The sequence below is a fragment of the Scyliorhinus torazame genome, chromosome 18 (assembly GCF_047496885.1).
Source record: "Scyliorhinus torazame isolate Kashiwa2021f chromosome 18, sScyTor2.1, whole genome shotgun sequence".
NCBI classification, from domain to species: domain Eukaryota; kingdom Metazoa; phylum Chordata; class Chondrichthyes; order Carcharhiniformes; family Scyliorhinidae; genus Scyliorhinus; species Scyliorhinus torazame.
In genome coordinates, this window is record NC_092724.1 from 169972746 (window position 1) to 169986210 (window position 13465).

A 13465-nucleotide genomic window follows, 5' to 3' on the forward strand; every position below is an offset into this window, starting at 1 on the left:
GACGGCTGAGGTAGGAGAGGGAATGAGGGATGACCGAGGTAGGAGAGGGAATGAGGGACAGCCGGGGTAGGAGAGGGAATGAGGGACGGCCGAGGTAGGAGAGGGAATGAGGGACGGCCGAGGTAGGAGAGGGAATGAGGGACGGCCGAGGTAGGAGAGGGAATGAGGGATGACCGAGGTAGGAGAGGGAATGAGGGACGGCCGAGGTAGGAGAGGGAATGAGGGACGGCTGAGGTAGGAGAGGGAATGAGGGATGACCGAGGTAGGAGAGGGAATGAGGGACGGCCGGGGTTGCAGAGTGAATGAGGGACAGCCGAGGTAGGAGAGGGAATGAGGGACGGCCGAGGTAGGAGAGGGAATGAGGGACAGCCGAGGTAGGAGAGGGAATGAGGGGCGGCCGAGGTAGGAGAGGGAATGAGGGACGGCCGAGGTAGGAGAGGGAATGAGGAACGGCCGAGGTTGAACAAAAACAGGTTGAATTCCAGCATTTGAAGAAATACACTGAACTCATAATTATCCCGTGTCCTATTTCCAGGAGCAGAGGACAGAGGGCCTGTTGTGTGATGAACATAGAAATTGTTATATGTTATTGTCCATATTTATGGCAGAAATTTTATTAAAAGCTCTGCTTTAATCTTTATTCGTTGTCACAAGTAGGCTTACATTAACACTGCAATGAAGTTACTGTGAAAAGCTCCTAGTCGCCACACTCCGGCACCTGTTTGGGTACACGGAGGGAGAATTCAGAATGTCCAATTCACCTAACAGCGTGTCTTTTTTCACCTAACAGCGTGTCTTTCGGGACTTGTGGTAAGAAACCGGAGCCCCCGGAGGAAACCCACGCAGACCCGGGGAGAACATGCAGACTCCGCACAGACAGTGACCCAAGCTGGGAATCGAACCTGGGACCCTGGCGCTGTGAAGCAACCGTGCTAACCACTGTGCTACCATGCCACCCACAGTAAAATAAATACGGACAGTATGCCCGCTAAAAATATAATTAGAGTCACAAAAGAGTGAGGTAATAATTCATTCCAACCACTTACTTGGTTATAGATAAAGGGCTAATGGAACATTGTTAATGTTTTGGATAGTTTCCTGGTGTGGAGAGTGGAGTGCTGTGTGCTCTGTTTCATGGAGACATGGCTCATCCCTGCCTCACTGCACTGTGCCATATTGTTCTCAATTCACCGGGTGGACCGCACGGCATCATCAGGCAAAGCGAAGGGTGGAGGGGTTTGCCTCCTCATCAACCCCTCCTGGTGCTTGGATGTGGCGACCCTGGCGACCTACTGCTCCCCGGACCTAGAATACCTGACCGTGAAGTGCCACTCGTACTACGTGAGTTCACTTCAGCCATTATCACAGCGTCCATCACAGCGACCTACATCCCACCCCAGGCAGAGGTGAGGAAGGCGCAGGATGAACTGTACACAGTTATAAACAACTACGAAACAGAACACCCGGAGGTCTTGTCATTGTGGCCGGAGACTTCAACAAGGCCAACCTCAAGAGTGTATTTCCAAAATTCCACCAGCACATCTCCTGTCCCACCAGGGGCGACAACACTCTTGACCACTGCTACTCAAAAATCAAGGGCGCCTCCCAATCCATCCCCCAACCACACTTCGGAAAATCGGACCATAAGACAGTGCTCCTTCTCCCGGCATACAAGCAGAAACTTAAGCGGGAGAATGCAGTTAAGAAGGTTGTGCAGTGCTGGTCCGAGGAGACAGAAGAGCTCTTACATGACTGCTTAGAGCCAGTGGACTGGCCCATATTCAAGAACTCGGTGGCCAACCTAAACGAGCGTGCCGCCACCGTCACAGACTTCATCAGCAAGTGTGTTGAAGATTGCGTGCGATAGTACGTATCTTCCCCAACCGGAAACCATGATTTAAATGGGAAACTCACTCCCTACTGAAGGACAAAGACCAAAGAACAAAGAAAAGTACAGCACAGGAACAGGCCCTTCGGCCCTCCAAGCCCGCGCCGACCATGCTTCCCGACTAAACTACAATCTTCTACACTTCCTGGGTCCGTATCCCTCTATTCCCATCCTATTCATGTATTTGTCAAGATGCCCCTTAAATGTCACTATCGTCCCTGCTTCCACCACCTCCTCCGGTAGTGAGTTCCAGGCACCCACTACCCTCTGCGTAAAAAACTTGCCTCGTACATCTACTCTAAACCTTGCCCCTCTCACCTTAAACCTATGCCCCCTAGTAATTGACCCCTCTACCCTGGGGAAAAGTCTCTGACTATCCACTCAGTCTATGCCCCTCATAATTTTGTAGACCTCTATCAGGTCGCCCCTCAACCTCCGTCGTTCCAGTGAGAACAAACTGAGTTTATTCAACCGCTCCTTATAGCTAATGCCTGGTCTGAGGCATTCAAGTCAGGCGACTCTGACCTATGCAACAAATCCAGTTACGACCTCTGCAAAGCCATCTGGGATGCCAGACTAAGCTAGAGTCACAGACTAACGTCACGGACTCTCGTCAGTTCTGGTAAGGCTTAGATAGCATAACAGGTTACAAAGCAAAGCCGAGTAGACCTGTTGTCAACTGCCCCAGCAGCCCTGGACACACCCGTACCCACTGTCACAACTACCAAAGTCAGATTGGCCTTCTTGAAAGTGAACCCTCGGAAAGCAATGGGTCCTGACGGAGTCCCTGGTCATGCACTCAGATCTTGCACAGGCCAAACGGCGGGTGTGTTCGTGAACATCTTCAACCTCTTCCTACTCCATTCCAAAATTCCCATCTGCCTCAAGAAGACCACAATCACAGCCGGGCAACGTGCGTCAATGATTACCGTCCGGTGGCCTTGACATCGATCATTATGAAGTGCTTCGAGAGGTTGGTCATGAGACACATCAACACCAGCAGACGCCATCTCCCTGGCCCTACACTCATCCCTGGAGCATCTCAACAACAAGGACGCCTACATCAGACTCCTATTCACTGACTGCAGCTGTTGTGCTTTCTTGGTGGTAGCGTCGACGTGGGTGGACCAGGACAGATTTTTGGAGATGTGCACCCCTAGGAATTTGAAACTGCAAACCATCTCCACCTCGGCCCCGTTGATGCTGACAGGGGTGTGTACAGTACTTTGCTTCCTGAAGTCAATGACCAGCTCTTTAGTTTTGCTGGCATTGAGGGAGAGATTGATGTCGCTACACCACTCCACTAGGTTCTCTATCTCCCTCCTGTATTCTGACTCGTTATTCGAGATCCGACCCACTATGGTCGTATCGTCAGCAAACCTGCAGATGGAGTTGGAACCAAATTTTGCCACGCAGTCGTGTGTGTACAGGGAGTAGAGTAGGGGGCTAAGTATGCAGCCGTATTGAGGACTATTGTGGAGGAGGGGTTGTTGTTCATTCCTACTGATTGTGGTCTATTGGTCAGAAAGTCGAGGATCCAGTTGCAGAGTGGGGAGCCAAGTCCTAGGTTTTGGAGCTTTTATATGAGCTTGGCTGGGATTATGGTGTTGAAGGCGGAGCTGTAGTCAATAAATAGGAGTCTGATGTAGGAGTCCTTGTTTTCGAGATGCTCTAGGGATGAGTGTAGGGCCAGGGAGATGGCGTCTGCTGTGGACCGGTTGCGACAGTATGCGAATTGCAGTGGATCAAGACGTTCTGGGAGTATGGAGGTGATGCGCTTCATGATCAACCTCTCGAAGCACTTCATTACGACTGAAGTCAGGGCCACCAGACGGTAGTCATTGAGGCACGTTGCCTGGTTCTTCTTTGGTACCGATATGATGGTGGTCTTCTTGAAGCAGGTGGGGACCTCGGAGTGGAGTAGGGACAGGTTAAAGATGTCCCCGAAACACATCTGCCAGCTGGTCCGCGCAGACAGGTCCAGCGGAGATTCACACGGATGATCCCAGGAATGGTAGGCCTAACATACGATGAACGTCTGAGGATCCTGGGATTATATTCATTGGAGTTTAGGAGGTTGAGGGGAGATCTAATAGAAACTTACAAGATAATGAATGGCTTAGATAGGGTGCATGTAGGGAAGTTGTTTCCATTAGCAGGGGAGACTAGGATCCGGGGGCACAGCCTTAGAATAAAAGGGAGTCACTTTAGAACAGAGATGAGGAGAAATTTCTTCAGCCAGAGAGTGGTGGGCCTGTGGAATTCATTGCCACAGAGGGCGGTGGAGGCCGGGACGTTGAGTGTCTTTAAGACAGAAGTTGATAAATTCTTGATTTCTCGAGGAATTAAGGGCTATGGAGAGAGAGCGGGTAAATGGAGTTGAAATCAGCCATGATTGAATGGTGGAGTGGACTCGATGGGCCGAATGGCCTTACTTCCGCTCCTATGTCTTATGGTCTTATGGCTCTGAGTGCACGACCAGGGATCCCGTCTGGGCCCGTCGCCTTCCGAGGGTTCACTTTCAGGAAGGCCGATCTGACTTCGGAAGCTGTGACGGTGGGTATGGGTTGGGGTCTGGTCTGATTTTCTAACAAAATATTGTGACCTGCTCTAAAACTCACCTAAATCTGATAAGGCTTTTTCAAGGACAGATACCCGTTGAACCAAAGCAGGTTGGCTGTTGGCCATGTGTCGGATGTGTTGAAGAATGTGTATAACCTCTGGATGAAGCTGAGCTCCAGGATCAGTGGCCAGAAATGAGGTGAGATCCGGCATTTCAATTTCAGATTTTTCAAAAGGCTTGTATTTTAGGAGTGGAGGTGCTTCCTCTGAAACTTTGACTGGAGCAGGAACAGGCTTCTTTTTCTTGGGGAGGGTTTCGCTGGCCTCCTCTTGGGGACCTCCTGAAACTTTAGCTTCGGAACCTGGCGCCTGGACAATATTGGCAGAACGTTCAATCCTTCGAGAAAACTGTTCAAAATTAAAAGAACAAAAATCTTTCAGAAATGAGCCACCTTTAATCAGCATAGAGAACTTTAAAAAACAATTTGAAATATTGTTTTACGTCATCATCAGACGAATCCAGGAGTGTATTCTGTAGAGTATTCCAGCTGACAAACTGCTGAGATTTTTGAGTATCATTCTGAAGACAGAGTAATTGTTCAGTTATATACTTGTGACAGTCAATATCCATTCTTTCTACTGTTGCCATTTTATCTTAACTAAAAATTTGAGCACATTCTAAATGATCTCCAGTCATCTGCATCTCATTAATTACCATGAATTGTACATGTGTCCAAGGTGTGAAATTTGCAGGAATGACGTACAGGGCAGAGTCAATTAGCAAATCCTGGCTCACCTCAGATCTCCAGATGGTTGGAGATCAGACATTCTTTCAAAGTTGCTACACGGCCCTCGGAAGTCCCATTGCACCTGACTTGGTGGGAATGACTGAGGAAATTTGAACTCCCAAATGGGACTAAGTCTGAGTTAGAGTTGAAACTTTGGACAGTCCCATCTTGCTTACCTGGGCACTTATCAAGGAAATTACCCTATCACACTGACCTCCCCCCCCCCCCCCCCCCCCCCCCCAGCGTCTGAAGACCACAACTGCCGCCCCCCACCCCCGTACCCAACCTAACTAGACCCCATCAACCAACTTGTCCTGAGTCAATCTAATAATAATAATCTTTATTGTCACAAGTAGGCTTACATTAATACTGCAATGAAGTTACTGTGAAATTCCCCTAGTCGCCACATTCCGACGCCTGTTCGGGTACACAGAGGGAGAATTCAGAATGTCCAAATTACCTAACAGCGTGTCTTTTGGGACTTGTGGGAGGAAACCGGAGCACCCGGAGGAAACTCACGCAGACATGGGGAGAATGTGCAGACTCCACACAGACAGTGACTCAAGCTGGGACCCTGGAGCTGTGAAGCAACAGTGCTAACCACTGTGCTACCGTGCTGCCCTGACAACCTGACAGCACATCCTGACCTGACCCGAGTACCGGAAATGCACCAACCCACTCACCCACCTTATGCCCATAGTCACCCTAACCCTTACCATACTGACCCCACCCCCTTACTGTACCCACCACCTTACCCATTCACCAGCCGTCTGTAGCTTTTCAGTTGGTGGGAAATTACAAAATAAATTTTGCAAAGTTGCTGGAACGATTCCTTGATATTAACTCTCCTCGTGTCTGCCCCCAGATTTGCTCAGTGCTCTCCATTTCTCCCCCTCTGTGAAGTTGCGATTTGACACACGCTCTGAATGCCAAAGGACCACATGCAAGTCACAGTTTGGCTCCTCCTGTTTTATTAACTGCTCTCTCCAGCTGCCACCTTCAATGACCTGTGCACATTGACACCCAGGCCCCTCTGCTCCTGCCCCCCTTTCACAATTTTACCTTTATTTTAGATTGTCTCTCCAGGTTCTTCCAACCAAAATATCACCTCACACTGCACTCCATTGAACTTTGTGTAACCAATCTGCCCACTGAACCAACTTGTCTCTGTCCTTTTGAAGTTCTGCACTGTCCTCCTCACAGTTGCTTCCAGGTTTTGTATCATCTGCAAACTTTGAAATTGTGCCCCGCAGACCAAAGACATGTCCAAATATCTCCATTCGTGACGTTGTGTGAATTTATTTGTCTTGTTTATATTCCTGTGAAGCACCTCGGAATGTTTTACATGAAAGGTGCTATATAAATGCAAACTGAGAGATCAGGTGTTGGTGGTGGGATGGTTCAAGATCAGCAGCTGTAGGCAAAACCAATAATAAGCTCCAAAAGGGAACTGGAACCATTTTTGAAGGAGAAATGTGCAGGACGATGAGGAAGCAGCAGAGGAGTGTGATTCATTGAATAGCTATTGCACAGAATCACCATCCATATGATGGGCCAAATGGACCCCCTTTGTGCTGCTGCGGCATCTGTGAGTCTATATTTTCCTGTCATTGACTTCATGAATGTTGTAATATTCCATCATTAATGTCTGGAAACATCACAAGCTTCCAGTTTCCTCTTGTTCATTGTCCTCTGCAATAATACCGAGGGGCAGCACGGCAGCACAGTGGTTAGCACCGTTGCTTCACAGCTCCAGGGACCCAAGTTCGATTCCCGGTTTGGGTCACTGTCTGTGCGGAGTCTGCACGTTCTCCCCGTGTCTGCGTGGGTTTCCTCCGGGTGCTCCGGTTTCCTCCCACAGTCCAAAGATGTGCAGGTTTGGTGGATTGGTTACGCTAAATTGCCCTTAGTGTCGGGTGGGGTTACTGGGTTAAGGGGATAGGGTGGAGGAGGCGTGTGCTTGGGTAGGGTGCTCTTTACAAGAGCCGGTGCAGACTCGATGGGCCGAATGGCTTCCTTCTGCACTGTAAATTCTATGATTCTATGATTCTATAACATAGAAACTTGGATAGAAGAGGGGCAGAAATGGTTATTGGAGGTTCCTGGTTATAAGAACAAAGAACAAAGAAAAGTACAGCACAGGAACAGGCCCTTCGGCCCTCCAAGCCCGTGCCGACCATGCTGCCCGTCTAAACTAAAGTATTCTACACTTCCTGGGTCCGTATCCCTCTATTCCCATCCTATTCATGTATTTGTCAAGATGCCCCTTAAATGTCACTCGTCCCTGCTTCCACCACCTCCTCCGGTAGCGAGTTCCAGGCACCCACTACCCTCTGCGTAAAAAACTTGCCTCGTACATCTACTCTAAACCTTGCCCCTCTCACCTTAAACCTATGCCCCCTAGTAATTGACCCCTCTACCCTGGGAAAAAGTCTCTGACTATCCACTCTGTCTATGCCCCTCATAATTTTGTAGACCTCTATCAGGTCACCCCTCAACCTCCTTTGTTCCAGTGAGAACAAACCGAGTTTATTCAACCGCTCCTCATAGCTAATGCCCTCCATACCAGGCAACATTCTGGTCAATCTCTTCTGCACCCTCTCTAAAGCCTCCACATCCTTCTGGTCGTGTGGTGACCAGAATTGAACACTATACTCCAAGTATGGCCTAACTAAGGTTCTATACAGCTGCAACATGACTTGCCAATTCTTATACTCAATGCCCCGGCCAATGAAGGCAAGCATGCCGTATGCCTTCTTGACTACCTTCTCCAACTGTGTTGCCCCTTTCAGTGACCTGTGGACCTGTACACCTAGATCTCTCTGACTTTCAATACTCTTGAGGGTTCTACCATTCACTGTATATTCCCTACCTGCATTAGATCTTCCAAAATGCATTACCTCACATTTGTCCGGATTAAACTCCATCTGCCATCTCTCCGCCCAAGTCTCCAAACAATCTAAATCCTGCTGTATCCTCTGACAGTCCTCATCGCTATCCGCAATTCCACCAACCTTTGCGTTGTCTGCAAACTTACTAATCGGACCAGTTACAGTTTCCTCCAAATCATTTATATATACCACGAACAGCAAAGGTCCCAGCACTGATCCCTGCGGAACACCACTAGTTGCAGCCCTCCAATTAGAAAAGCACCCTTCCATTGCTACTCTCTGCCTTCTATAGCCAGTTCTGTATCCACCTTGCCAGCTCACCCCTGATCCCATGTGACTTCACCTTTTGTACCAGTCTACCATGAGGGACCTTGTCAAAGGCCATACTGATGTCCATATAGACAACATCCACTGCCCTACCTGCATCAATCATCTTTGTGACCTCTTCGAAAAACTCTATCAAGTTAGTGAGACACGACCTCCCCTTCACAAAACCATGCTGCCTCTCACTAATATGTCCATTTGCTTCCAAATGGGAGTAGATCATGTCTCGAAGAATTCTCTCCAGTAATTTCCCTACCACTGACATAAGGCTCACCGGCCTGTAGTTGCCTGGATTATCCTTGCTACCCTTCTTAAACAGAGGAACAACATTGGCTATTCTCCAGTCCTCCGGGATATCACCTGAAGACAGTGAGGATCCAAAGATTTCTGTCATATAGATGTTTCAAAAAGATTAGGGAGGGTCGTAAAAGAGGTGGGGGGGGGGGGTGGCATTGTTAATTAGAGATAGTATAACAACTGCAGAAGGGCAGTTCGAGGAGGATCTGCCTACTGAGGTAGTATGGGTTGAAGTCAGAAATAGGAAAGGAGCAGTCACCTTGTTGGGAGTTTTCTATAGGCCCCCCAATAGCAGCAGAGATGTGGAGGAACAGATTGGGAAACAGATTTTGGAAAGGTGCAGAAGTCACAGGGTAGTAGGCATGGGTGACTTCAACTTCCCAATGGGTGACTTCAACTTCCCAAATATTGAGTGGAAACTCTTTCGATCAAATAGTTTGGATGGGATGGTGTTTGTGCAGTGTGTCCAGGAAGCTTTTCTAACACAGTATGTAGATTGTCCGACCAGAGGGGAGGCCATATTGGATTTGGTACTTGGTAATGAACCAGGGCAAGTGATAGATTTGTTAGTGGGGGAGCATTTTGGAGATAGTGACCACAATTCTGTGACTTTCACTTTAGTAATGAAGAGGGATAGGTGCGTGCAACAGGGCAAGGTTTACAATTGGGGGAAGGGTAAATACGATGCTGTCAGACAAGAACTGAAGTGCAATTACGAATGAGAGGGGCCATATTGTTGGAGACGACAGTGTGAAACAGACTGGTATGCTCGAGGAGATACTTGTTAGGAAGGAAGATGTGTTGGGCATTTTGAAAAACTTGTGGATAGACAAATCCCCCGGGCCTGACGGGATATATCCAAGGATTCTATGGGAAGCAAGAGATGAAATTGCAGAGCCGTTGGCAATGATCTTTTCGTCCTCACTGTCAACAGGGGTGGTACCAGGGGATTGGAGAGTGGCAAATGTCGTGCCCCTGTTCAAAAAAGGGAATAGGGATAACCCTGGGAATTACAGGCCAGTTAGTCTTACTTCGGTGGTAGTTAAAGTAATGGAAAGGGTACTGAGGGATAGGATTTCTGAGCATCTGGAAAGACACTGCTTGATTAGGGATAGTCAGCACGGATTTGTGAGGGGTAGGTCTTGCCTCACAAGTCTTATTGAATTCTTTGAGGAGGTGACCAAGCACGTGGATGAAGGTAAAGCAGTGGATGTAGTGTACATGGATTTTAGTAAGGCATTTGATAAGGTTCCCCACGGTAGGCTTATGCAGAAAGTAAGGAGGCATGGGATAGTGGGAAATTTGGCCAGTTGGATAACGAACTGGCTAACTGATAGAAGTCAGAGAGTGGTGGTGGATGGCAAATATTCAGCCTGGAGCTCAGTTACCAGTGGCGTACCGCAGGGATCGGTTCTGGGATCTCTGCTGTTTGTGATTTTCATGAATGACTTGGATGAGGGAGTGAAGGGTGGGTCAGTAAATTTGCAGACGATACCAAGATTGGTGGAGTTGTGGATAGTGAGGAGGGCTGTTGTCGGCTGCAAAGAGACATAGATAGGATGCAGAGCTGGGCTGAGAAGTGGCAGATTGAGTTTAACCCTGAAAAGTGTGAGGTTGTCCATTTTGGAAGGACAAATATGAATGCGGAATACAGGGTTAACGGTAGAGTTCTTGGCAATGTGGAGGAGCAGAGAGATCTTGGGATCTATGTTTATAGATCTTTGAAAGTTGCCATTCAAGTGGACAGAGCTGTGAAGAAGGCCTATGGTGTGCTAGCGTTCATTGACAGAGGGATTGAATTTAAGAGCCGTGAGGTGATGATGCAGCTGTACAAAACCTTGGTAAGGCCACATTTGGAGTACTGTGTACAGTTCTGGTCGCCTCATTTTAGGAAGGATGTGGGAGCTTTGGAAAAGGTGCAAAGGAGATTTACCAGGATGTTGCCTGGAATGGAGAGTAGGTCTTACGAGGAAAGGTTGAGGGTGCTAGGCCTTTTCTCATTAGAATGGAGAAGGACGAGGGGTGACTTGATAGAGGTTTATAAGATGATCAGGGGAATAGAGTAGACAGTCAGAGACTTTTTCCCCGGGTGGAACAAACCATTACAAGGGGACATAAATTTAAGGTGAAAGGTGGAAGATATAGGAGGGATATCAGAGGTAGGTTCTTTACCCAGAGAGTAGTGGGGGCATGGAATGCACTGCCTGTGGAAGTAGTTGAGTTGGAAACATTAGGGACCTTCATGCGGCTATGGATAGGTACATGGATTACAGTGGAATGATGAGGTGTAGATTCATTTGTTCTTAATCTAGGACAAAAGTTCGGCACAACATCGCGCGCCGAAGGGTCTGTTCTGTGCTGTATTTTTCTATGTTCTATATACACCACCTTCAAATGAGCAATGCTATTGAAATGCAAGAATGAAACAAAAGCACATTGGTTGGTATTTATCCAGCCATTCCTACGTAAATCTAAAAGCAGCACCAATTGTAAAAAGAACGAAGAACAACATGAAATGTGAAATAAACTTTAAGTGTGAATGCTGTCCTCACCAGTAGATCATTTATCAAATTTATATCAGTGGACACCTGGAACACACAAGAGAGAGTGAATAAACATGTGTCTGTGAAACAGGATTCACTATTGCAATAACACGCTGACAAGCTTTACTCAGAAGATTTAAACTTTCAATTTGAATTTAATTCTCTTGTTACAATATATTTTAAGATGTATCTAACACTGCCCATGATACCTGACAACCTAGAGAGCGATGCCTTGCGAATGCTTAGCACTGCGTTCAGTCGGATCAGAGTCGTTTCAAGGGGGGTAATGTTGGGTGGGATGGGAACACTTTCAATCTTGTTCTGATAAAGGGTGACGATTGTGCCCATTCTCCTGCTGCAGACGGGTAGTTTAGGTGCTGTGCTGCTGCTCTGCATGAGACTGACATTAACCAGCAGCAACTGGCTGTCCTCATTTTATAGCAAGGCAATTGGGAGGAATATTACTGCTCGATAAGCTCATTGAAGCTGGGGGGAGCAGAAATTCAGTGTTAAAAACTGCAGCAACTTCCAGGGGAAGTCGGGTTTCTTGTGAGCAGAAAATAGCATTGGTCAAAGTGACACAGGAACAGCCTCAAAAACATCAGCAGTTAGAATGGCTCCCATATTCTTGGATAGATCAAAGAACAAAGAAATGTACAGCACCGGAAATGGCCCTTCGGCCCTCCAAGCCTTCACCGACCATGCTGCCCGACGAGACTAAAATCTTCTACACTTCCGGGGTCCGTATCCCTCTATTCCCATCCTATTCATGTATTTGTCAAGATGCCCCTTAAATGTCACTTGAGTATTGACGGTATTCTGGGTATTGACAGTATTCTGAGTATTGACGGTATTCTGAGTATTGACGGTATTCTGAGTATTGACGGTAATCTGAGTATTGACGGTATTCTGAGTATTGAAGGTATTCTGAGTATTGACGGTATTCTGAGTATTGACAGTATTCTGGGTATTGACAGTATTCTGAGTATTGACGGTATTCTGACAGTATTCTGGGTATTGACGGTATTCTGAGTATTGACAGTATTCTGAGTCTTGACGGTATTCTGAGTATTGACGGTATTCTGAGTATTGACGGTATTCTGAGTATTGACGGTATTCTGAGTATTGACAGTATTCTGAGTATTGACGGTATTCTGAGTATTGACGGTATTCTGAGTATCGACTGTATTCTGAGTATCGACGGTATTCTGAGTATCGACGGTATTCTGAGTCTTGACGGTATTCTGAGTCTTGACGGTATTCTGAGTATTGACGGTATTCTGAGTATTGACAGTATTCTGGGTATTGACAGTATTCTGAGTATTGACGGTATTCTGAGTATTGACAGTATTCTGAGTATTGACAGTATTCTGAGTATTGACGGTATTCTGAGTATTGACGGTATTCTGAGTATTGACGGTATTCTGAGTATTGACAGTATTCTGGATATTGACAGTATTCTGAGTATTGACGGTATTCTGACAGTATTCTGGGTATTGACGGTATTCTGAGTATTGACAGTATTCTGAGTCTTGACGGTATTCTGAGTCTTGACGGTATTCTGAGTATTGACGGTATTCTGAGTATTGACAGTATTCTGAGTCTTGACGGTATTCTGAGTATTGACAGTATTCTGAGTATTGACAGTATTCTGAGTATTGACGGTATTCTGAGTATTGACGGTATTCTGAGTATTGACAGTATTCTGAGACTTGACGGTATTCTGAGTATTGACGGTATTCTGAGTATTGACAGTATTCTGAGTCTTGAAGGAATTCTGAGTATTGACGGTATTCTGAGTATTGACGGTATTCTGAGTCTTGACGGTATTCTGAGTCTTGAAGGAATTCTGAGTATTGACGGTATTCAGAGTATTGACGGTATTCTGAGTATTGACAGTATTCTGAGTATTGACGGTATTCTGAGTATTGACGGTATTCTGAGTCTTGAAGGAATTCTGAGTATTGATGGTATTCTGAGTATTGACAGTATTCTGAGTATTGACAGTATTCTGAGTATTGACGGTATTCTGAGTATTGACGGTATTCTGAGTATTGAAGGTATTCTGAGTATTGACGGTATTCTGAGTATTGACGGTATTCTGAGTCTTGACGGCATTCTGAGTATTGACGGTATTCTGAGTATTGACGGTATTCTGAGTATTGACGGTAT

General features: G+C 46.8%; 1 protein-coding gene across 3 annotated transcripts in view; it reads right to left on the reverse strand.

The window, feature by feature from the left end:
* LOC140395746 (glutamine-rich protein 2-like) overlaps positions 1-13465 on the reverse strand; it is a 342552-nt gene that overhangs the window by 238328 nt on the left and 90759 nt on the right. For all 3 annotated transcript variants that reach the window (XM_072483896.1, XM_072483897.1, XM_072483898.1), the window contains exons 3-5: positions 11303-11338; positions 4953-5030; positions 4510-4858 (exon numbers count right to left, since the gene is read on the reverse strand). In XM_072483896.1, the coding sequence (XP_072339997.1) occupies positions 4510-4858; positions 4953-5030; positions 11303-11338 (463 nt within the window). The remainder of the gene's footprint in view (positions 1-4509; positions 4859-4952; positions 5031-11302; positions 11339-13465) is intronic.